This window comes from Magnolia sinica, chromosome 6 (genome assembly GCF_029962835.1).
Source record: "Magnolia sinica isolate HGM2019 chromosome 6, MsV1, whole genome shotgun sequence".
Classification (NCBI taxonomy): domain Eukaryota; kingdom Viridiplantae; phylum Streptophyta; class Magnoliopsida; order Magnoliales; family Magnoliaceae; genus Magnolia; species Magnolia sinica.
The window spans coordinates 91,908,484-91,932,303 of NC_080578.1; the positions used below are offsets into that span (position 1 = coordinate 91,908,484).

The 23,820-nt window shown below is 35.7% G+C and overlaps 1 protein-coding gene across 3 annotated transcripts in view; it reads left to right on the top strand.

Annotated features, from left to right (window-relative positions):
* LOC131249067 (MADS-box protein SOC1) overlaps positions 1–23,820 on the top strand; it is a 99,747-nt gene that overhangs the window by 66,288 nt on the left and 9,639 nt on the right. For 2 of the 3 annotated variants that reach the window (XM_058249633.1, XM_058249631.1), the window contains exons 3-4: positions 3,428–3,475; positions 9,446–9,527. In XM_058249633.1, coding sequence (XP_058105616.1) covers positions 3,428–3,475; positions 9,446–9,527 — 130 coding nt within the window. The remainder of the gene's footprint in view (positions 1–3,427; positions 3,476–9,445; positions 9,528–23,820) is intronic. The other variant, XM_058249632.1, reaches the window with a different exon arrangement.

The following is a 23,820-nucleotide window of genomic DNA, read 5'->3' on the forward strand; positions in this document are numbered from 1 at the left end:
ACAAGTTGAATCTTTATACCAAACACTTCGAGATCTTGCTTTTATAGAGGCAATTTCTTGACCCGAGGCATTGCCCGAGTTGATGATTGATGCATTGGTAGTGTCAGTGACAATTCAATACGGTATGATCGTGAATCATCAGTCAATGCACTTGCTTGAGCAGGTAATTTAGGCCCTTTCATTATGTCCAAGTCCCGTGAAGATCTCTAGCATTTCTTCTAGAAAATGTGCCCAGTGAATAAGCCATTGTCAACTAGGACTCTGATAAAAAGTTCCACCTTCAACAAATTGGGTCCATTGAGTATCTCAAGTTTGAAGGAGATCCCATATTTGATAAATTAGGTGCTGAGGAAAACAAAGCATTGAGGTAATTATGATCCTACATGAGTCAACCATTGATGGATGAAAAAGATCTATTAGATGATGAATCGGTCATTGGATCAATTGAGATTACTGTCAATGCATGTATGGTTGTGACCAGTCTTTTTAATATCTTGCTATATCACTAATATATCTTGGGATATATTAATTAGTCTAGTTGGGCGATATGAAACCCAGCTTTAATACCCTTTATTTTTTGTATTGTGCAATATATTGCATGATATCGTGATATATCATGAATATTGCAATATATTGCATGATATTGTGATTTATTGTGATAGGTCCACTTGATTTTTTGTCTCGGGCCTAATGTAGGATTACATACCTAATGGTCAAAATGAATCTCACATGCACATCGAAGTGGGCCTATAGAAAGTCAAGGGCATGAGTCCTCTAAGATTTTTATATATAAATATATTAGCCAAAATCTCTAAACAATTGGGAGAGTATGCCCAACCTTGGTTTTTTACAAGGCCTACCATGATGTGGTATGTGAAATCCACTCTGAGCATTAGATGCGTATTCTCATTTTAAGCTCAAGGCCAAAAAAATCATACTAACTTGTGATTCAGGTGGATCACACCAAAGGAAATAGTTGGGAAAGAGACGTTGACCTTTGATTTTTACAGGGTACACTATGATGATTATATAAAATCCGCCCCAACCATTAGATGGCTCCACAAACTGCAGGCATAGGGTGTAAAAATTAGGCAAAAATCAGGCTCATTTGTTATTCAGGTGGTATTCACTGAGGGAAATAGTTTGAAGGGTGTGTTACCCTATGCACTACTTCCAATCGTGTGGTCCACCTAAATCGTGGATGTAGATGATTTTTGGATGGCTAATATGGGGTGACTCATCGAGAAACGAAAAATCAAACACCCATTAAGAAATCGTCAACAACTGAAAATGAAACAAAAGATTGTGGTCTCGATATCGTCCATGCAGCAATAACGATAATTATCATTGACAAATTGAACACCGTATGTAACCATGCGCCCATAAAAAATTTTGAAATGATTTTTTTTTAATAAGCGAATTTTTTGGTGATATCAATACCTTGGCGATGGGTCCTTACTCTTACTTGGGTGGTAGACTCTTAGGAGTTTCAATACCTGGTCAAGAGTTCGAGTACCCATAGGTGGTGAAATCCCACTATGGCGTGAGTGTGTGGGGGTGTGTGCATATGTAAAAAAAAAATAAAAAATACATTGGTGATACTATATTAAAATTTTGTTGATACATTGGTGATACAAGCGACACCTAGAATTTACATAACTAAAAATATTGGCAATATTGATACATTACCAATACATAACGATACCTCGCTGATACTTGGAATTTCAATACAACTAGTATTATCGATTTCACTACTAGTGTTATTGGTATCACCGAACTGGAGATATGGATAATAGTGGAAATATTTTGATAATATCAAGGATACTTTGAACAATGCCCACAATTTCATACCACTATTGCTTACTAGTGATAATGGAAATATATGCCAATACATGCGGCACATAGAATAGTAGAGGAGTCGCATCCCCACTTGGTCTAGCATTCATTAGTGGCTCTTACTAGCTTTAGATCAAGCGATGGCTACAACCCCTCACTTCCATGTATCCTTTGTACCCTGCCACAATACCCAATTTACACGCTCTTTACATTGTCATGACATGTTTATTGTTATTCTAATCATTGAAGTTGGTTGGGTCATATGAAGTCTCATTGTCTAAATAAGAGTAAGAATCGCAATAATTAGAATGAGTGACTCCAATTAAGAATACATTTTACCACTACCTACCCATCTTTCTTGAGGATTTTGCCACCATATTGGCCCATCTCATTGTGGTTATATAATGTAACAGGTGCACCCAAAAAAAAAAAAAAGAAGGAAAAAGATTGTCATCGTGTCCTTGTTGATAATCCTTGAATCAAAAGGGAGTGGAAAATCTATGCAAATGAGACATGAAACTAATCTTATTCATGGCTAATATAGGCGAAGAAGTCCATTGCTCCTAATTTGACTCAAGAAAGAAATTTTTTTCTGAAATAGTAAAACTTAATAAAAATACTAAAAGACGGTCTTAATATACCCAAACTTGTAACAACTGTTAGATAACTCAAGAAAAGACTTTGCAGTAGAGCTAACTCTTGAAACCCTACAAATAACAGAATTCTAACTTGCTAAAAATAGTAAAATTTGGCTTTGGGCTTGAAATTGACTCCTAAAATGATTGGGTTTTGCAAAGCCATTCAGGGGCTATTGAACCTTGGTTGATTGGCCACAATAGAGTGCTCGTTAATAGGTTTTCAAACAGCATATTATACGTGCAGGTTTTCAAACAGCATATTATACGTGCAATTTCGATAACTGGTTTGAAGTTGTAGTTGTTGGTATCGATAATGTGTGTTAGGTCATTTTCACTGAATCACGAGCCTTCTAGCCTGAATTTGTGCAATCCCTGCATCCCATTAAGTTTTCCAAGACCCATACTACATCACTATACTGCCTCCAAAGCTAGCTTCTCTTTTTGCCCATGCACTGTAGGTCATCTTAGTCACCTTCTACCATGTAGCCTACCTCTTTTTACAAGTATTATTACTTCATGAATCTTTTACTCTAGTACATGTGATGTTTTGATATCGGACGCTTTGTCTTATGTTCGGTGTTTCAAATATAGACAATATTATTGATAATATCATAATAGTGATATTGGAACTGTTAAAAGTTTAAAATTAAATTTCAAAAATCATTGATTTTTATTTATTTATTTATAATATTGGCAATATTTTGTGAAGAATCCCTTATAAAGTTCCTTATGTATTAGTAATATTAATGATATTTTGAGAAAGGTCCCTTATAAATGTTTCTTAGTATTGGTTATACTATTGATAATATCCCAATACCATGGAAACATCTATAAATAGGCAAAAATTGAGAAATTTTGATTTTTTTTCAAAAATCCAAAAATAAAAAATTCCATTTTTTAGAATTTTGTTCTTTAGGTGATTTTGATCACTCTTGGTTTTTGTTGATTCAAAGTTTGGATATGGGAAGAAATCTCAACTCAAGACGAGCCGGAACTCAAAGGTAATGAAAAATCCATAAAAACTACATTTTTTTTAATTGTTAGTACGGTTGCATTGGAAATCCATGTCTATGTGTGATTCTCATGCATTGATATGGATTTTTGGGAAAAATGAGAAAAATTGGTGGAATCCTAATTTTCATTTTTATATTGGAAAATTTGTTTTGCGTTGTTCGTTCTTGTGGAAATGTTATATATTAATGAGTGTTGGTTGATCTATTGATTGGTTACAAAATTTATATAATTTATTTTATGTTGATTTTTTTTTTTTTTTCACAAAAATACATGTTTAGGCTCCTATTAAATGGAAACTTACTTTGTATAGTTGTGTTTGCAATATATTAATTCCTATATGTGTAAACACTTGTCTTTTAACATATTGAAGTCTCACTGAAAGTTCCCTCTTTTTCCAATGTTTCCCTCAAACAGTGATATTTTTTCGAGTATGGGTGATAATATCGGAGATACCGATGCATGTTAATGTATCGTTGGTCATTGATACATGTAACAGTACTAATACTCCGAACACTGGTTATGTCACATGTAATGTAGGCATGATCAAGAGCCAAGTATACAGACAGTGTGCGCTACCATCATGGGTCCTACACGAATATTGAATGTCAGCCATACTGCTTTTTGTTTCTTTATTTATTAGTTTTTATAGAAACTTAGGCCCTGAGATTGGTTGGTGATCAGTAATTCAATATTAGAGATTATAAAGAGTTTGAATTAGTTTAGAACTTTGTGGGTCTTTCATAGGTGAACTGATTATTATTATTTTTTAATCAAAGGCAGTTTATTGACATTATTTATTTACTTAATGGCTTCAGATTATCTCACTTTCTAGTGAGGTTTTTTGAAGGGAAGTGTTGTTTTCCTCCTGAGACCCTGCTCACAGAAATTCTTCATTGTTATTTCATTATGTTGTCCTGTCTCCGAGTCACTCGCAAGGTCATGTGAGTTGATTATTACTTGCTGATTTTCAGTTTTTGCTGTCGTATTCACCACAACCTGCGATGTATAGCAACATTATCTGAATGGACCCGCATCAACATGCATTAATGGTTCTCCATTCCGTGTTTTCTCCGCTCCCTGTTGACAGCATTAATGGTTCTCTTTCAGCTGTTGCGCAGAATCTATTGAGAATGGCTCTATAGCATGCTTCTAGCACTTTGCCCTAGCTTTTATTTATTTATTTATTATTTATTATTTATTATTTATTTTTTTAACAATAGTTTTATTGATTGCAAAAGAAGCAGGCTTTACAACTTTCGGGTGGGTCCCACAACAAAAAATGGGGGGCCTGGCCTACTTCATCCCACTCATGGACTATTTTTGGTAGTCATTTCATTTTGATTATAGTTGAAAGATAGCATAGGAAAATGTGTTTAGCCCAAATGTGATGGTGGCTCCAAACCCTAGGGTTTGCCTCATTGATGTTTGGATTGCTAAGCTACAATATCAACCATCCAACTTAGGCTATAACCGAACCTGGAATGGGTATCTCGATCAGTTTTTACTAATTTGACTGATGTTGTTAAAGAGAATTTGAACATTGTTATTCACCAATAAGCAATTTTTGGACGATGGATGCAAGTTGGTCATGAAGGCCGGGCTTCTACTAATGTTTGGTTTTGGCCTTGGGTGCCATTAAGGTCAAATTCAATGCTCATATTGATAATGCAAAAGAGGCAAAAGACAACAAAGTGGTTAGATTTCACCGGTATAGGACCTAATATGCTAGTTTGGGTGGTCATACTTGTGTTCATGTTGTGAGTTGTATGCATGCAAACAACATGGATCATATTTTTAAAATATTTATTTTGCGTAGCTTATGAACTAAATTATGTTCTTTATTCATATCCAAGTCTTTTAGGGCTCGTTTGGATACCACCAAATAAGTTACTTTTACTACTTACAGCAAGAGATAAGTAAGTTTAGTTTATGATCAATCATATGTAACTTTTTTATTTAAAGTTACTTTATTACTTCAGTTTAATAAATAGAAATCAAGATAAGCTACTTGGGCTGTAAGTAGCTTATCTTAAGTAACTTACAATCCAAACATGCCCCCCTTAATTTCAAGCTCTCACTTATAGGATGTTTCTAATTAGGAGCCACTCCCATTGCAAATCCCCGCTTTGGAATCTCGCTTTTGGTCCCACTTCTTCCCTTTTCTGCTTTTATTTATTATTATTATTATTATTATTTTTAAATTTTTAGAATGGTGGGAGCACAGCACCTGTAATCTTATTGATTTAAACAAAGTAAATACACCTACCAAGGGAAGGACAAGGACCTAGCACCTAGCATGCAGACTATATATTAGATGGATGCCTCGTCCAACAAAAAAATTTAGAGGCACCCAAAACTCAACCAAACAAATCACACATATGAAGAGTAATAAAAATCCAAAAAATTGGAATTTTACTGAGAAAGAATCCAAGAGGCGCCAAAATTCATTGGCAGCATGGCAGGAACTAGAAGGGAGAAAAATACCTCAAGTGTAGAGGGGAAATAGCCACATCTTCTTACCATATACTCCCGCTTCTTACCTATTTATATTTGTATACATTTTGATTTATTTATTTATTTATTTTTTTGAAATATACTCCCATTTACATTCTGAAATTGACACTTCAATGCTCCCATATCCGAATTTGTTGTCGCTTCGCTCCATGCTTCATGCAACTATAGTCAAGCTATAACAATTGAGAACTTCCCCCTACAAATGGTTGTTATTGATGCTGGAATCTGGTTGATCCTGTTCCGCTCTCAGGGTACCTACGAATTAATGGGGGACAAGGAGACATTGGGGGCGTCGGTGGTTGTTGGGGACCCTCCGATGCCTAAGTTAGGATAGGATCACAATGAGCATAGTCGGATTGAGGTCGTTGTACGTACCTTGTTCTCATGGTAGCGTGTATATTTATAAGCCCTCTCGGTCATTTACGTGTTGGGGTAGGTTTGTTGGAGGGACCGCATCGTAGAATGCATCTACCCTTGGATATTTCTCTGATCGCGCCTCAATTTGCGTGATCCTCTGCTGAGATCTTGCTTAGGCAACCCTGCCCATATTCGATGGGGATCCTCTCTGGATGTTTTCTATTTTGAAGTTGTGGTTGATTTTTAAGACTGAGGTCGATGGTCAAGGCCAACCTTCAAGGTCAGTGGTCATTTGAGGCCGACCTCCGAGGTCAGTAGTTGAGATTATCACGTCGACTTTGAGCTCGACAACCAAAGTCAAGATTTATGGCTGCTACTTGGGCTGGTAGCTGAGGTTGAGCTCAATACCTGAGGTCGGGTTGGTACCCATACCCTTCTTGGGGATCTTTCCTTTGATAAAAGCCTTACTATGCCCCAGGCATCAGATCAATCCCATTTTACCCATAACAGTTGATATCAAAGCATATTCGATTCTTTTGAAAATCTTTGAAGGAGATATAGATTGATGTTCATCATATATCTTTTGGGACTTCTTTACACAACGGTTGAGAGATTTTCTTTACTTTTCTTCTTTGGAGAAAGCTTGCAAAGGATATGTAGCTTTATGTCATCCTAGAGTTGTTTGTGGTTTCCCTGTAATGACTTTCATGGCTTGAGTTCCCTATGAAACCCTTGCATATGAAAATATACTAGTCCTTAATCTCTTTCTGCATTAGTTGATCATAGTGCCATGTTCGATGATCCCTTGGATGTGTAGCTTTATGTCATCCTATAACTGTTTTGAGTTTCTCCATAGTGACTTTTAGATCTTGAGTACCCTCTAAAAACCTTGCACCTGAAATTATACTAAATCTCTTTCTACACTTAGTTGATCTTAGTGCTATGTTCGATGATTCCTTTATTTTTTCTTTTCTTTCCGAAAAGGTGGGAGCACACTACCTGGATTTGATCTTTAGTCATTGTCATTGTCATTGTCATTATTATTAGTTTTATTTGTTATTGACCCCTAAAAGGGCACGTTCATCATCATTGTTACTATTATTATTGTTTGGACGCCCACACATCGGACCCCCATGAGGGCATATTTGGACGCATTGTCAAAATGGCTATTTGTATATGAAATTTGAGAAAAATAAAATAAAAGAATAGTTTCGGCCCGATTTGGGTACACGCTTGAACAGCCCAAAATGCAAACCATTTCCCTCAAGTAAATTGAGGAGGAAAAAAAAAATCGGTTGAATGGTTTCAGCTCAATTTGGGTACACTTGATCAGCTTGAAGTTTGCGCGATCTGGATTCACCCCACTAATGCATATTCCTAATCATTTATTCCATTTCTCTGAAGAAATTTGAGGAAATTTTTTCTAAAAAGATTTTGTTACCTATCATCCCAAAATTGTCCCATTACAGTCTACTGATGGCCATTACAGGGTCATTATGGGCCTTTGATCTTATTCCTTGACAATCAGAAGAATGATCAGAACTTTCAGTAGGTTGTTCCCTATGCTACTATTCGCTGTGAAATATCACCCATGATCGGTGACTGCAATAATCGGATGCATCTTGTGTTCAAAATCATGCCACAAAAGTACAGAGTCACAACATCTTCAATCCTCTTGGAAGGACTAAAACTGATTTCTGTGTGGTTTCGCCGTATTTGTAACAATGGACAGATTATAATTTGTTTCCAAAAGGCGTAACGTATGTACAAGGAAAGAAATCTAATACTCTTAAAGTAAGAAACATAGCATTTATCAAGGGGGGATTGAAGATAGCATGCCTGTGGGTGCTTCGGCCTTCTTCATGGCCAAAAATTCACTTGCAAGTGTCATGGTTGGTGCATGATGTCATGTTTGGTGCATGAATGTTCTGTGAATTGTTTCTGATGGTGATCTCACATATATCAGTGATAAGGAAGAGATCCAAGCTCCCACATGTATGGATGAGTCACTAGTGTGATCTACGTGTAGACTGAGAAGTCCTCCTCTAACTCCTCTTCACCCTCTCGTTCTGTAATTCCTCTTCTACTTCTCCTTCTCTAACTCTCCCTCATCTTGTCATTCTTATAAATAAAGAATAACAAGAGGGTTCACCATATTCACCGTGAACGCCGCTCCTCTCTCTATGAAAATTTTCATGGTATCAAAGCTTCGATTATTGATTCTAGCGAAGGAAGCTTCAATTCCAGCGAGCCCTTGGTATTTGGATGCATGATTGAATTGAATAGCAATCATGTATATTTTTCCTATTGTTTTCTATATTTCATTCTTTACAATTTGGTAATTATTATCTTATGTGGCATTTGGATGCACGATTGAATCAAATAGCGAATTAGCGATAATTGGTGGGATATATTGTGAATGAAAAAGTTGGTGAATCCCTTGGTATTCATATTGCCAATTTGCTATTTCGGTTCCTCCATTTTTGATTGGTCCAGAAATGAATTTAATTGAAAATCAAAGGCTACTTCCTCATCATAAAATATACTCTCGGTTTCTCAATTTGTACCAATTAGTTTATATGGTGGACTGGCGTGGTCTAAAATCTCTCATATTGGAAGATTCAATTGAATTTTCAGACTTTCCTGGTTGAATATAAAGCCGTACTTTCATAATCATCTATTTACTGGTCACCAATGGAAGGGTTTGGATTATTTTTCATTTGGTGACTTGAATTTGCGTAGGCTATCTAGTGTCAACCATTTGATCACAGAAGCATGGACCCATTGACTGATCTGAAATGCAAAATGCCATTGACATCTACTGTATTGGCTACTTGAAGAAACTGATATCAGCTAGTAAGGTCAAAAAGCAAAAGTGGGTCCACCGTTGTGATTATATACTCCATCCAATTTCAGTAGCATCTATCATTGATAATTTAAATGTTGTGTTTAAAACTAATTTGATGGTAAGCAATCTCTATTTTCTTGTGCAATTTCATCAGTATATAATAACTGCTTTCTGCTTTCTTAACATGATCAGAACTATATATTGATCATTTCTTGATATGTATTTGGGATTTTTGTAGCATGCATAAGACAATTGATCGCTATGAAAGGCATGCGAAAGACGTTAGCATCACCAACAAAACAGTGGAACAAAATGTACAGGTCAGGTCACCTCTCTTTGATGATATGAATCCTTCTTTAGATTAAGATAAGATCAAGTGCCATGTTTTCAGTATAGATCAACTACCATTCTTCTTATTCTAAGTCGAATATAAATAACAAGAACAATAGGGGATCAAACAAAAACCCTTCAAAGCAAAAAAATTATCTCAACCGAATTCGGGATATGTTGAGAAAAATTAAAAGAAAACGAACCCAACAGGCATAACTAGCTAACAGACATTGCGCAGAATTACACCCTCTGTAGATGTGCAATCTGTTCATAGAAAAACTACTTTGCTAATGGAAACTTGGACAGTTGAACCAATTGATCCGAGCTGTTTATCAGATTCAGCACGCATTTCATGGAACACCAAGAAAAAAATAGAATCAATCGGATTATCCGGTTTTTTTAATATCCATTCATTTCACAAGACATGGATGAGGTAATTTTGATGCTGTGATTGAAGGGAATCTTTGGAACTACAAGGTGCCCATGAGAAAAGTCCTAACAAATGGTTAAATTATTAATTGGAAGTTCTTTCTTCGTAAATCATCTTTACCATCCATCTTATTGGCCATTGATCAGATGGTTAGAATTGTCAATTTGTATGGTTTTAATATTTTAAATGAGGACCCAAGAAATTCATGTTGTATCTAGGGCATTGAGGGCATGTTTAGAACTTGGGATTAGAAGCGATTTGGTGGTATGGAATTGCATTTGGTCAAATGTAAATTCCAATCTTGTGTTTGGAAAAGATGGGAAGAATTAGATTAATCCATGTATCATATCATCCAATATCAACAAGAGGTACGGCAGGATTACAGTTGGATTTCCAAATCCACTACATTTGTGGCCCCATGTTGATGCATGTGTTCTATCCACAACTTAATCTATATGTGCCCTTTACATATCATAATCAAGTTAAATATGCATACAGGTGACCAGCATCAATTGTGAAATCTGATCGATTGATTACAATTCTATGTTCCACCAAATACAAGTTTCTCAATTAATATAGTATTTTTTTCGAAAGGAAGAATTTGATTGATCACAATTCCATGTTCCACCAAATACAAGTTTCTCAATTAATATAGTATTTTTTTTCTAAACGAAGAATTTGATCCCAAACATAAAATTGGACAGTCAAAATACAATGGTATTTCACATTTCTCTTTATAAGATATGACCAGATAAAATTAGATGCCATGCTTGTCATTTATATTAAATTCATTATCAATAGTATATGTTATATATTTAAACATGAGTACAACACCTTACATGGCATCCAATCCATACATTAGGGTCACCACCATAGTGTTGTTTTAAATTTTTTGGGGTGACCATGATGGATGGGTTGGATGTCATACACACCATGGGGCCCGGCGTCTCTTTTCAAGCATCAATGCAAGAAAAAATGTCCATGCACATTTAATTAGAAAACAATTCCAGTATTCAACCAATCAATTCCACTCTCATATTGATTAACATTCCAACTTGAACCGTGAACGCAGCAGGTTTTGATAGGATCCGCCGTCATGGTCTTATAAACATGCTTTCATTGATGATCATGACATTCAATCATGGTCTTGAATATGAGCTATTAAATATTCACCTTCATACGCACTCTCCTGTTCAACAAGTTTTATAATTGCTCAGGTAGCCCAGATTACAGAGCATAAACAGTTCAAATCATCATTTAAGATGCAATCAGGATTGAAAACCTGCCAACCTACCAAACCCATTAACCCCTCACATCACATTGCATGATTTTAAACCCAACGTCCAAAATGCTCCCCTTCTATTTATCACAAGTTGAAACCCTGTGTGTTAACCTTATAAACCTTCACCCACGTTTGCTGAACCTGCTCGTTGATCAAGGACATCCTTTAAAACGACCATCTATTGGGTGGGCCTCTGTCCAAAACCAAGATCAATTGGATCTCTAAAACATGCAAAAGATAGTATAAAATATCCTTTAATTGATGGTCAATATGATTATAGCACCTGTACATTTTTCTTCATGCCTGCCAATTAATTGAGATGGCTGGCGAGTTTTTCGTGGTTCAGATCATCTAGTAACAGTCATCTCCATGCATTAGTGTGAATTCACATGACCAACTTATGATCAAGGTGGGCCACTGGATTGGATCTTCATCGTGTTGTGTGTGGCCCAAAATCACCCTGGTTATGTGATCATGGCCTGAAATTTTGATGGACGATGATTGTTACTCTTAACCTCCATTTTGCATGCTCTTAACCGTATATGGCTGATTGTTATTAAATCATGGCTAATTTTTGAGACATTTTCAATCCACAGGGGATCCCTCATATTGAAGGATCTTTGCGCTCCCCTCTAGGGGCAGTCTGGCCATTGACAATGTTGCTGGACATTTTTATCAATGTTTTGTTAACAGAATGGACATTTTTTCCCTGCATATGTATCACTTTGGTCGAACACCTGAAGCTGTGAATGGTTCGGGTGCGAATGGGTGGAGCATACCATGAAGATCACCCGGAGCAAAAATTGGAACAATCTAATCATTGGGTGGGCCCCATGCAAATAATAAGTTAGACCATCAGCTCTCCATGGATTTCAATGGCCTGGTGAATGGACTATCCTGATTTTTGTTCCAAATAATCTTTATGATGTTACTCAATAGTTTAAAAATTCAACTCAACTCAACTCAGTATCCAGGGGTGTCAGGTTGATTCGAGTAATCAATTGTGTAAGACTTCTATTAGGTGGGCTTACATAATCAATGGCTCACATTGATCAAACTTATTACTTGTTGGATATCTATAATAGTTGTGATCAACTCAAAAAATTAAGGGGTGGTGCATTTAGACTATAATATGTATGTATAATATTTCAAAGAGACTTGAAATCTTATAGTGTAGAGATTCTTAGAGGGAGTAGTTGTGATGAGTTAAACTACTCTAGCCCTTATTTTGATAAATAAAGTCTTGATCTTCTCACCTATACGGACAAAAAAAAAAAAAAACTCTCCCGTCTCAGATTTCTATAAGTGTGTAAGGTATGGAAGATCAAGTTTCATCCTCATCTATCAATATCAAACATGGCTTTCCATTCAGGTATATGTGATTTAGATTAAGTGTGAAATCTAAGATTATCGCATATAGGAATCCTTGACTCAATGTAATGAATTAGTTTTTCGAAAAACTCATTTTGTTCCACTGCGTTTCAACCCAAAAGTCCAAAAAGTTGTATCAGAGCGGTTTCATTATGCTTTCCATTGATGTAAATGGCTTCTAGGCACTTGAACAGGTTGGTTTTAAAATTTTGCATTTGGTGCTTAAAATGGTCAGATTATAGTTCTCTAAAACTGTTTTTGGGCGTGCAGGCTGATCTAAGTCATTCTTTTCCATAGAATATTTTTTTCGTGTTTATGTGATGAGTGGTGTGTGTTGAGTTATTTTTTGGCCTTATTTGATAATGTTTTAATTACTTCATGTTTATCGCATGATTGGCTAGTGAAAAGCAGCCGGTTTTGGGCCGTTCTTGGTTGTGTTCTTTGAGATCTTGTGTCCAATGATTGATCTCATCTTGCCATTTGAATTGGACCGTCCGAATTTGATCTTGATGTACAATGTGAATCTAATAACTAGACGGTGTTTACTTTTGGATATTGGCTCGAGTGAGTGGGCGTCATTCTGTACATTGTTCTCCACCATGTGGTCCACTTGGATCATTGATGGGCCTGATTTGTGATCTCTATAACTAAAATTGGGTCATGCATTTGATGGTAGGAATGGATTTTGGGAAAAACATTCAAGTTTGGACCAGTTGCTAGAATACTTATATCCTATGAAAATGGCATGGCCTTCCTTACATAAGTGGCTTCATGTAAAGGGACCTCTGGCTAGAGTGGCCCCACCATCATGTAATTTTGAAATTTACTCCAATTATAAGGTGCATGACCAAATTTTGGATGTAGGGCTCAAAAATCAGCTCGATATGTGAGTCAAGTGGGCCACGCAATTAGGAAGTGTACAGAACGGCGCCCACCTACTAAATTATTTCCCTTGGTGTGACCCACTTGAATCATGGATGGTCCTAATTTTGGGGTATGAAGCCTACATTTTTGTGGCATTGAATGGTTCACATGGATTTCATATAATCATCATGGTTGGCCTTGTAAAAATTCAACAATGCACATCCCTCTCTCAAATGTTTCATTTGGTGTGGCCCACCTGAATTATAGATTGGGCTAATTTTTTAGCCCTACGTCTAAAATTGGATCATGCATTTGATGATCGAAGTGGATTTCAAAAATACATGATTGTGGGGCTATCTTATTTGGATGACCCTTTATGGCCTATTTAAAGCATGTGATTAAATGGTATGGAATTTCATTAGGTGAAATTAACACCTTAATTTCGCAATGATTATATGTTTGGAAATACCATGGTATTTTGACTGTTCAATCCCATGTTTGGGATCAAATTCTACCTTTAGGAAAAATATTGTATTAAGTGAAACTTCTATGCATATGCAACTTGACGTTAGTCACCTATATTCATATGCAACTTGATTGTCACGTATAAAGGGCATGTATGGATGGACAATGTAGATAAAACACACGTATCAACATGGGGCCCACAGATGTTGTGGATTTTGAAATCCACTAAAAATCCTGTTATATCTCCTGCTGAGATTGGATGATATAATCAGTGTTTTAAATAGTAGTAACGTGTTGTGTAGCATTGAACCTTCTATAATGTGTAGCGTAAATAGCGTAGCGTGTAGAGTAAGCTACACGAAACTTTTATTTATTTTTTTTTTAAATTTAAATATAGCAGAAAAAATGATAAATAGTAAGAAAAAAAAAGTAAAAAATATAAAAATGCCTAAAAGATAATTCATTTTTTCAAGTATAAGCATATTCAAATAAGTTATTAGTTATTATTTACTAAAAGCCAATCCACATATAAAGTTATAAACCAAATCAAATAATTATCACATCAATAACTTTCGAAGCAAACCACTTTATTTTTTTAATCAAACCGCTTTACTTAATAATGTCTAATTGAAACCACAAGTCACAACTCAAAAATATGAAAAGAAATAAAAATCCTACAGGTTAAGAGTATTAAGTACAACATAGATGTCATTTATAAAAAGAGGGGTTTTTTAAAACCCTATTTTGAAACCCTTTTTCTTTTAAGTTTAGTTTTAAAGTTTTATTAGTGTGTGAGTTTCACACCTACTTTAAAGGATCACCACTATTTTAAGTGAAAGTAAACAAAGAAATGTTTGGTTTTGACTTTACATTTTAAGTTTTTTATGTATTTTTTATTTTTGAAATATGAGTTTTACACTAATTTTAACAAACAAAACTAAAAATAAAAAATAAAAAATAAATGAAAAATAAATGTTCTTATCACTCTTCAAAATTAAAAATTAAAAATACACTATAATGTATGCTACAAATGCTACACACCACATAGTTGTAGCATACACTACGCTATTTAGTTATGCTACGTAGAGCTACAGCTACGCTATGAGCGCTATTGGATACACAGATTAATCCAATCATTCCCATTATTTCCAAAAGCGGGATGGAGTTTAAAATTGGACCAAATACAATTTCATACCACCTAATCCCCGCAATCCCACGTGGCAAACAGGCATGTAATACCATTTAGGTAGCATTGGTATGCAGGCAATGGGTCCAAATTGATGTTTTCCCAAAGTCCATTCCTACCATCAAATAGATTATCCAATTTTAGTCACATAGCTCAAAAATTAGGCCCAACAATGATTGAGTGGACCACATGATTGAAAATAATTTATGGGATGACGTGCGCCCTCTAAATTATTTTCCTTGGTGTGGCCCTCCTGAATCATGGATGGGCCTGGTTTGGCCTAGGCCTATATTTTTGTGTGACATCTAATGGTTCATGTAGATTTCACATAATCATCATGCTGGGCCTCATAAAAAAAATCAATGGGCATGTATCTCCCCATTGCTTCCTTTGCTGTTGCGCACCTAGATCATGTATGCGGTTAAGTTTGGTTCTTAGGCCGAACATGAGCTTATGCATCTAATGATCAAAGGAGATTGTAGAAAGACATTATGGTGGGATCCACCCAAGCAAAAAGGCCAAAATAAATAAAGGGCAGTTTATATTTAAGAACACACACATGTAGCTCCCTAGCGCACAATTCATAAGAAGGCACTACTCTCTCTCTCTCTCATAGAAGCTCGAATGAAGAGGTGAATGGACAGTTCACATTGTCTGAAGGATGGCCCGGCCAACAGCTTCTGCCCAGCTAGAGCTATACACGAGCCAAGTCGAATTGAGTTTGACCCAAGTTTGATTTTTCTTGTTTATGTAACACCCACTATTCGAGCTTTATCCAAGCTAAGTTTCGAGCCTATCCCCACTGTTTGAGCTTGGTTTGGTCTAGATTATATGAGCTTGTGCTTGGTTTGGTTTGGTCCAAATATTCGAGCCGAGCTGAGCCGAATCGAGCCAAGTTCGAATAGGGGTCAGCTTATTTTTTTTTTGTTATATATATATATATATATATATATATATATATATATATATAATATGAACTTTTTTAATACAAAGATGAAACTACAAAATAACATTAACAAAGACTAATGCAAAGGTAATAACACTAAAAATTAACATAAAGTTTAATATCCTCCATAGGGCTCGCCAGCCAATTCGAATCCTGCTTTAGCGTACTGAGTAAACTTTGTGGGCCCACTGTCAGGTATATGTATTATCCACGCCATCCATCCATTTTTACATATCATTTTAGGACATGATCCAAAATTGAATCATATCCAAAGCTCAAGCGGACTAAACCACAAGAAACATTGTGCATTCATGCATATTTATTATGTATTATCCATGTCATGTATATGTATCATCTATGATGTCCATTTGTTTTTACATATCATTTTAGGACATGATCTCAAAATTGAATCATATTAAAAGCTCAGGTGGATACATCATAGGAAACAATCTGCATGCAATCTACAACCTGAATCAAGCTGAATCAAGCCAAGCTTCGAGCCAAGCCAAGCCAATATTGCCCTTGTTTGAGCTTGGTTTGTTTTGAATTTCTATTTGAATCAATTCAAACCGAGCTTTTTCAAACCAATCTGAGCCGAGCTTGAACTTGGTTTGTTTTGAACTTATATTTGAACCAATCCAGGCCGAGCTTTTTCAAACCAATTCGAGCCGACCTTTCAAGTTGGCTTGGTTTGTGCCGAGCTCTAAGCCCAGTCCTTATTAAAGAAACCTCTGATAGAGCCTTGGGCGTGCAAGAGAGGAAGGGGTGGCATCATCACTCCTCTCTTCTTGTTTTTCTCTTTTCTCATTAGATGCTTATTCTAATTGGAGCTTTCTTTTTTTTTTTTTTTTTGTTTTCGTTAAATCTTAATACAAATAAAGTTCCTAAATCTAAAATTTTGGAATTTTGGAAAAATTTTTTTTAAAAAAATCTGAAAATTTCTAAATGTGTAGGCCCACATGTCCACATGCGATCTACACCATTCATCTTGTACATATTGTATATGATTATATTTGTGTCCAATCATGATCATCCGTGTGGATCTGACCATACGATAACTTGAGAGTGTGGTGCCCACCTTTGGCTTACCATGGATGAGCCTCACGACCTCTAGACCACTGGATTAGCATGTCAATCCCATTAAATGTGCATTGGATGGCCCATATCCAATTCTAATGATGTCAAAAGATTGTGGGAAATTTTTGTTCTTCCTATTAAAAGCTTCAAAACAAGTGGTCACTCACCTCTGTCGGATTTCTAATCATGAATTTATTGGATGGGCAATATCGCTCATTTATTGAGTGGGCCTTATCTCATGATCTATTACTTACAATGAGATGAAATTTTGTATGATGCATGTTCTTGATACGCTCGTCAAGGTGGTCCAATTAGATTAGACAGATCATGTACATCCACGGGATGTTTTGAACAGATCTGATTCATTTCAGATCATATGAGGCCGAAAATTCCGTCGTAGCCTAATTGGCATATGTTCTTGGAGCATCCATTGGCTCGGACTGACCAAAGTATGGGCCAAATAGTGATATCTGATCAAAACAGTCCATAAAAATGAAATAATCATTATGAAGTTACGCACAATATACTCGAGTTCTTAACTTACGGTAGAAAAGGACTCATATGAAAACAATTGGTTGATTACATTAAAAAAGAATGATTGTATTTTGTTTCACATTCCTATTATGTCTGTCAAGTCTTGATTAGGCCCTTACCCATGCCTAGGGATTGATACTAACTATTGGTAAAAGGAAGACAGAATCTAACAATAAGTGTGAACAAAATTCTCCCGTTATTGATGGTCGACGTCAATCATATTTTCTGCTAAATCGAACTTTGTTAAGATGGTTCGTTGAGGGTAGGACCATGTAATGATCCTGGAGTTTGATATTCGAAGGTTGGAACTGGTTGTGCTAGTTAGCAAAGTGACTCCAATCGGTGAAAATCTTTGATTTTAGACGCGAGTGTGAAATTCGATAATTCTCCGTACATATTTGGGATTGCATTAGGTTACGTTATGTCCATGGTAAATGATGAGGAACAAAGAAGGGTCATGGCAGAATATGAGTAGTGTGGAGTGGTTGGTGTTGGTAATTTTAAGAAATCCATCTCATATAAAGGTGTTGGGTGGCTTAGATTTATGTAATCAACTTCACGTTTAGTAGTATGTCGTAATTTCACCCAAAGGAGTCATGATGATACACTAGGCTATCGCTAGATTGATGAAGTAGACCCATCATCATTTTGGCCACTCGATTGAAGGCCCTAATCAGTTGAATTTTAGTTTATGTTCACGTATTGCTTAGATGGGATGTATTTATTAATTTGCGTGTATTTTTTTTTATACAATTAGTTATAAACTTTTTCAACATTTCAACCTAATACAATTTTATATTATCATTTGCTGGAACTAATTATCCCAAATGGAAGGAGTCTGTTGAGATTGGTTTAAGTTGCATGGATTGGACCTTGCCCTAGAAGAGGAAGACCCTTCTAAGCCATCTGATGCCAGTACAAAGTCAGAAATTGCCCTAGTCTGTTGAGATTGGTTTAAGTTACATGGATTGGACCTTGCCCTAGAAGAGGAAGACCCTTCTAAGCCATCTGATGCCAGTACAAAGTCAGAAATTGCCCATTATAGGGCTTAGGTCAAATTTAATAAAATGTATCTCGAAATCATGAAGAATTTAATTTTTGAGACAATGAAATAAGAAACTGATTCCATGCTTGACAAAGCCGAAACGAGTTCATTTCTCCATAAATTGAATCATACATTCTACAGTGCTAAGAAAATATTCAAGACTACATCTTGGAAAACCTATGCATTGGACTTACAGACTGAAGATGAACTCCTAGTCTTCATAATTCAAGACTCGTTTTTGTATTTAGTTCATTTCAAATCTATCCTAATACTTAAAGAGAAGTGAACATTGAACAAGTTGATTTCGCAGTGCGTTCAAGAGGAATAGAGATTCATTAATTGATGTGCCAATAGATTCTCAGGGGATTGATTCTGGTGCTTCTAATCTCATGTAATTCAATGAACGATATGTTATAGAACCAAAAACCAACTGATGCTGGAAAAAAAAATCAGTTTATATTGGCAATGGGACAAGGGCAATGTGGAGGTAATTAAATTCTGAAGGTTTATGCAGTGTTCAAAGTATTGGTATCACTACAAGTTTCGCTGGCTAGGGATACGGAAACAATATCGATATTGTCGATAATATCGGTGATAATCGGAAATGCAAGGAAACATGGGGAAAACAGTGGAAAATTTCAGCAAAACTTCAGGAGATGTTAAAATAGGCATATTTGCATATTTAGAAATATACAAATTGTAAAAAGAATGCATACATAACAAGTTTCCATTTGATGGGGCTTTAAAAGCATATGTTGTTGTAAGAAATCAATACAACCATCCCTTCTGGCCTATTTAACTGTCCAACCTTCCATCCAAGCATCTATCGTTATTGCAAAATATCAACAACGTGATATTTCACTAAGAAATCATCAACAAGTGGAAAGGAAATGAAAGATTGTGGTCTCAATATCGCGTATGTTGTGAATTGCGATATCGATAATATCGAGATATTATCAATATTATCAATGACAAATTGAACACTACATACAGCCATGTGCTCATGAAAAAAAAATTTGAAATAAAAATTTACTATTGAAATATTGTTGATACACTTATGATAGAAGCATTACCTAGAATTTACATAGTTAAAAATATTGGCCATGCATTGGCGATATTGATGCGGAATTTACATAATTGAAAATATTGGCGATTACATTAGCGATATTGATACATTTGTCGATACTTAAAGATACATTGCTAATATCTGGAATTTTTTATACTACCAGCATTATCGGTATCGCTATTAGTGTTATCGGTATCACTAAGTTGGAGATAAAGATAATATCGGAGATGATTCGAACACTGGGTTTATGTTAACGTTAGGTGACATGTTAGATCTAGTAGGTATAGTTCATGTGCCTTTCATTGTCATGCTCCGAAATCTAGTATCTGAGTTGGCCAGACCCGACTCGAAATCCCAAGTCATGGTCTAAAATTTTAAGCTTTCATAAACACAATTTCATAGAAATTGCACAATAATATACCAAACTTTCATTAAAAAAAAAATTTAATTACAACAATCTGGACTCTTCTGAGTTTCCACTATACATTTTTTTCTCATCAAATGCAACTGGAAAAGAAAACCACAACTAGATATTTGGCTAGATCTTCACAGCGCTTCACTCTAGTTAAACTCTAAGCCCGAAAACAATTTTAAAGTGAGGGGTGAGCATAACAGTTTCGTGAGATCATCTCATACCTTGATTTTAAATTTTCCAAATATATAACCACATCATATACATGAATTGTAGAGTATCATCAAGGAACTTGTAATGAGATATTAAGATCGCATGTATTGCAAATGCTATGAATAGTAATGAACGGTAAATTAAATGAGTAACATTTCTATTTGTGATCTTTTAGTATTCTAGGGCAAAGCACCAGTGCTTTTGATCTTTTAGGGATAACCCAAGGCAAAGTACCTATACTATTGATCTTTTTGAGATAATCAAAGGTAGAGCACCTGTGCTGATCTTTTAGGGATGAGCCAAGGTACAACACCTTTGTTGATCCATTAAGGATGACCGAAGGTAAAGCACCTATGTTGATCTTTTAGGGATGACCAAAGGCAGAGCAATCATGCTGATCTTTTAGGGATAATCCAAGATAGAGCACCTATGATCGCAATCACAACTCAATAACAACATGTACATGATATGCATGTAACATCACAATCGATAATCCAACTCCATATATAATTAACAACAATTTCATCATAACAACATATATACATAATTCCATATCAAATTCAGTTTGAAAATCAGGATGCTACATGTTAATTTGTTCAAAATTCAGTAAACTCATAATTCAATCTTAATAAGTTAATCATTGTCATCTTACTAAATTGATTTAATCATTTTCATCTTAGGGCATAAGCTCACATTTAGGTTTTTAACAATGTTTAGATACAAAGCATGAGATATAATTTATAAAATTCAGGATTAAAACTGAATGTGACACATCACCCACCTATTTGACACATGATGGACTCGAACACACCTTGACTCAGTGGGACTTAGTTGTGACTCAGTTGTAGTTTGAGCTGACAGGCGACACGACGTTGAACGTAGCGCAGGGCTTTTCCAATTGACTTGCCACATTCCCAAGGGTTTACAAGCACTTGCTAGACTCAAACTCAAACTCGGCTCCCTAGAACTCAGCAAATCCTCCCTATTTTTTCTTTCTTTTATCTCTTCTCCTTTCCTTTCGGGTTTCATTCTTTCTTTTCCTCTCACCACATTCAACAATGGACATAGACTCTAACTACACAGATCGACATCAAGCTCGCTCTCTTTCTCATGAATTCTCTGTGAGTTCTTCTCTAGTTTCTTACATCATCAATGTCGGGTTTTATAATTTTTCAGCTTCCTTCCAGTTCTCACATCGTCAGAGGTTACATGGATGGAGGGCGGGAATGTGGATGGTTTTGATCTTTTGATTTGATAGCCTTGATTGATTGTTTTATGATTATTGATCCAAATGACTTGTTTCACTACTAGAAAGATATGATTGGGGATGTTAATGGTCCAGATTGAGCTGTGTAATGGTAAGCTAGAGTTAATGATGATGGTTTACCTGATGGATGGCTCGGATTGTTGAATGAACGATTCCAATTTAGTGTTATTCCTTATCGAATGATTTGAAAGCGGCTAATTTTCAAAATGAACAGTTGGATGATCTTAGAGACGTAGAGTAAATGGCTCACATGGCCCTTTAAGCATAAGGAACTTGTACGGTTAACTTTTTGAATTGATTGTCTATTGGAATTTTTAGGATGATGTGCGGTATAGGGTGTGGATGAATACATAAAGTTTACTTAGGTTTTAGAAAGCTGGGCTTTGTAAGAATCTTTCGGGAAAGTCTAGGGACTCTGCGAATAGGCCCAAAGATGGCGTGTCATGGGAAGCGATCCGGTAAATTTGTGAAGGATGATCTAAGGATCATGTTGGTGGTTTTTGTATGATCAGTTTGGGTGGGCCATCCGATGGATATAATGAAGATTATGATGGATGGTGGATATTAAGACTTAGGCGAAGAAGTTTGGAATATGTAGATCAATTGAATCGAATAAGTTATGGTTTAATTTTCATAGTGATCAAACTTGTAAGGTTTTTGGAGAATGGTCTTAGTGTAGGGACGTGTATGCCATGGAAATCGTAGATGATTGATGGATATACTACTAATTGGAATTCAAATTCAATGGTCGAAAATGTCAATTAGTATGTTATGAATGGGTGGATGGTTTTGATTCATGGATGGACGAGAGTACATGTGGTTAGATGATCTTAGGCAGTTCTCTATGATAGGGTGGTCCAAAGGTGATGTGGACAGTTAGATCACTAGATCTAAGGATACTTATGTGTTTTTATGATTAGTTTGGTGAATGGTTGCATATGCGAGCAGAGTGGAGGTTGATGAATGAAAGGCCTAGTATTAGTGATGGGAATGGAGGATTTATACATGTCGATTGAAGGAGAAAATCAAGAGATTGCTTTATCTTCCTGGTTAGGTAGTTTTGAACAGTTTAGGTACAATATTGCATGTCTCAGAGGGCTAATCGAAGTTGTGGGTTTAATGGTCATTAGTGATGTAAATCTAAGGTGGAGATCATGGGTCAACTGAAAACGGATGGATCTCTAACTTTATGGGTTGGCTATTGGGTGGTATAACTCAAGATTGTACAATTTAGAATGTGTTGATTAGGTGTAAAAGTGGGAATCTATCTAGGCAGATTTTTAGTTTAGCTACGAGGTCCTAATTGAGTAGTTCTGACACATGGGTCGAGGGTCATGATCGGGTAGGTTTAGGGCATCTACAATGGTCAAATTAGATATAGTTTATAAATAAATTGGTGATCTTGTGAGGGTAAGTGACGAGAGTACAAGTGTACATGTACATATACATATATATTTTTATACACAACATCATATAATTGATCATTACATAAGTTAATAGTTCGCACTAAACTGCTCGATCATGCGTATCAATGGTCACAACTTGCACAAGGCCATGGATGCTTAGATGAATGCAAGTTTGCATGCACGTGCACAAAAATTCCTAAACGTTACATCCATAATATGCAATTTTGTTTTTATTTCTCATTTAGATGGATGTGGTATCTATTTGAATTTGAAAATAGAAAAGTTAGTATTTGTCATGATTAGAATGTGATTGGCAATAACACTTTAGTTAATAACCTCTATCAACTAGATTTGAATTTCTCATACGTGTACAACATTGATTCTTTACATGGAAATGGGAGAGAAAATAAGTGGAGACTTAGAGAATGAAAATTATTCCATGTTGTAGTATAAGTGATTAGGGTACATATCTCATGAGATGATGAAAAGGATTATGCGTAAAAGAATCTTTACTCTCTAAACTTTTCAGACTTTTAAGGTCTGCATTTTCTGCATTTAGGGAGAGAAAACCAAGATTGAGAAGCAAATTGCTAGCAGGAGCATATGACTAATAAAAGTGATACATATAAAAAATAATACATATAAAACATTTGCAAATTGTTTCTTCATGCATCTTAAAATGGGTAAAAGTATTTTATCACATTCATAGATGACTAATC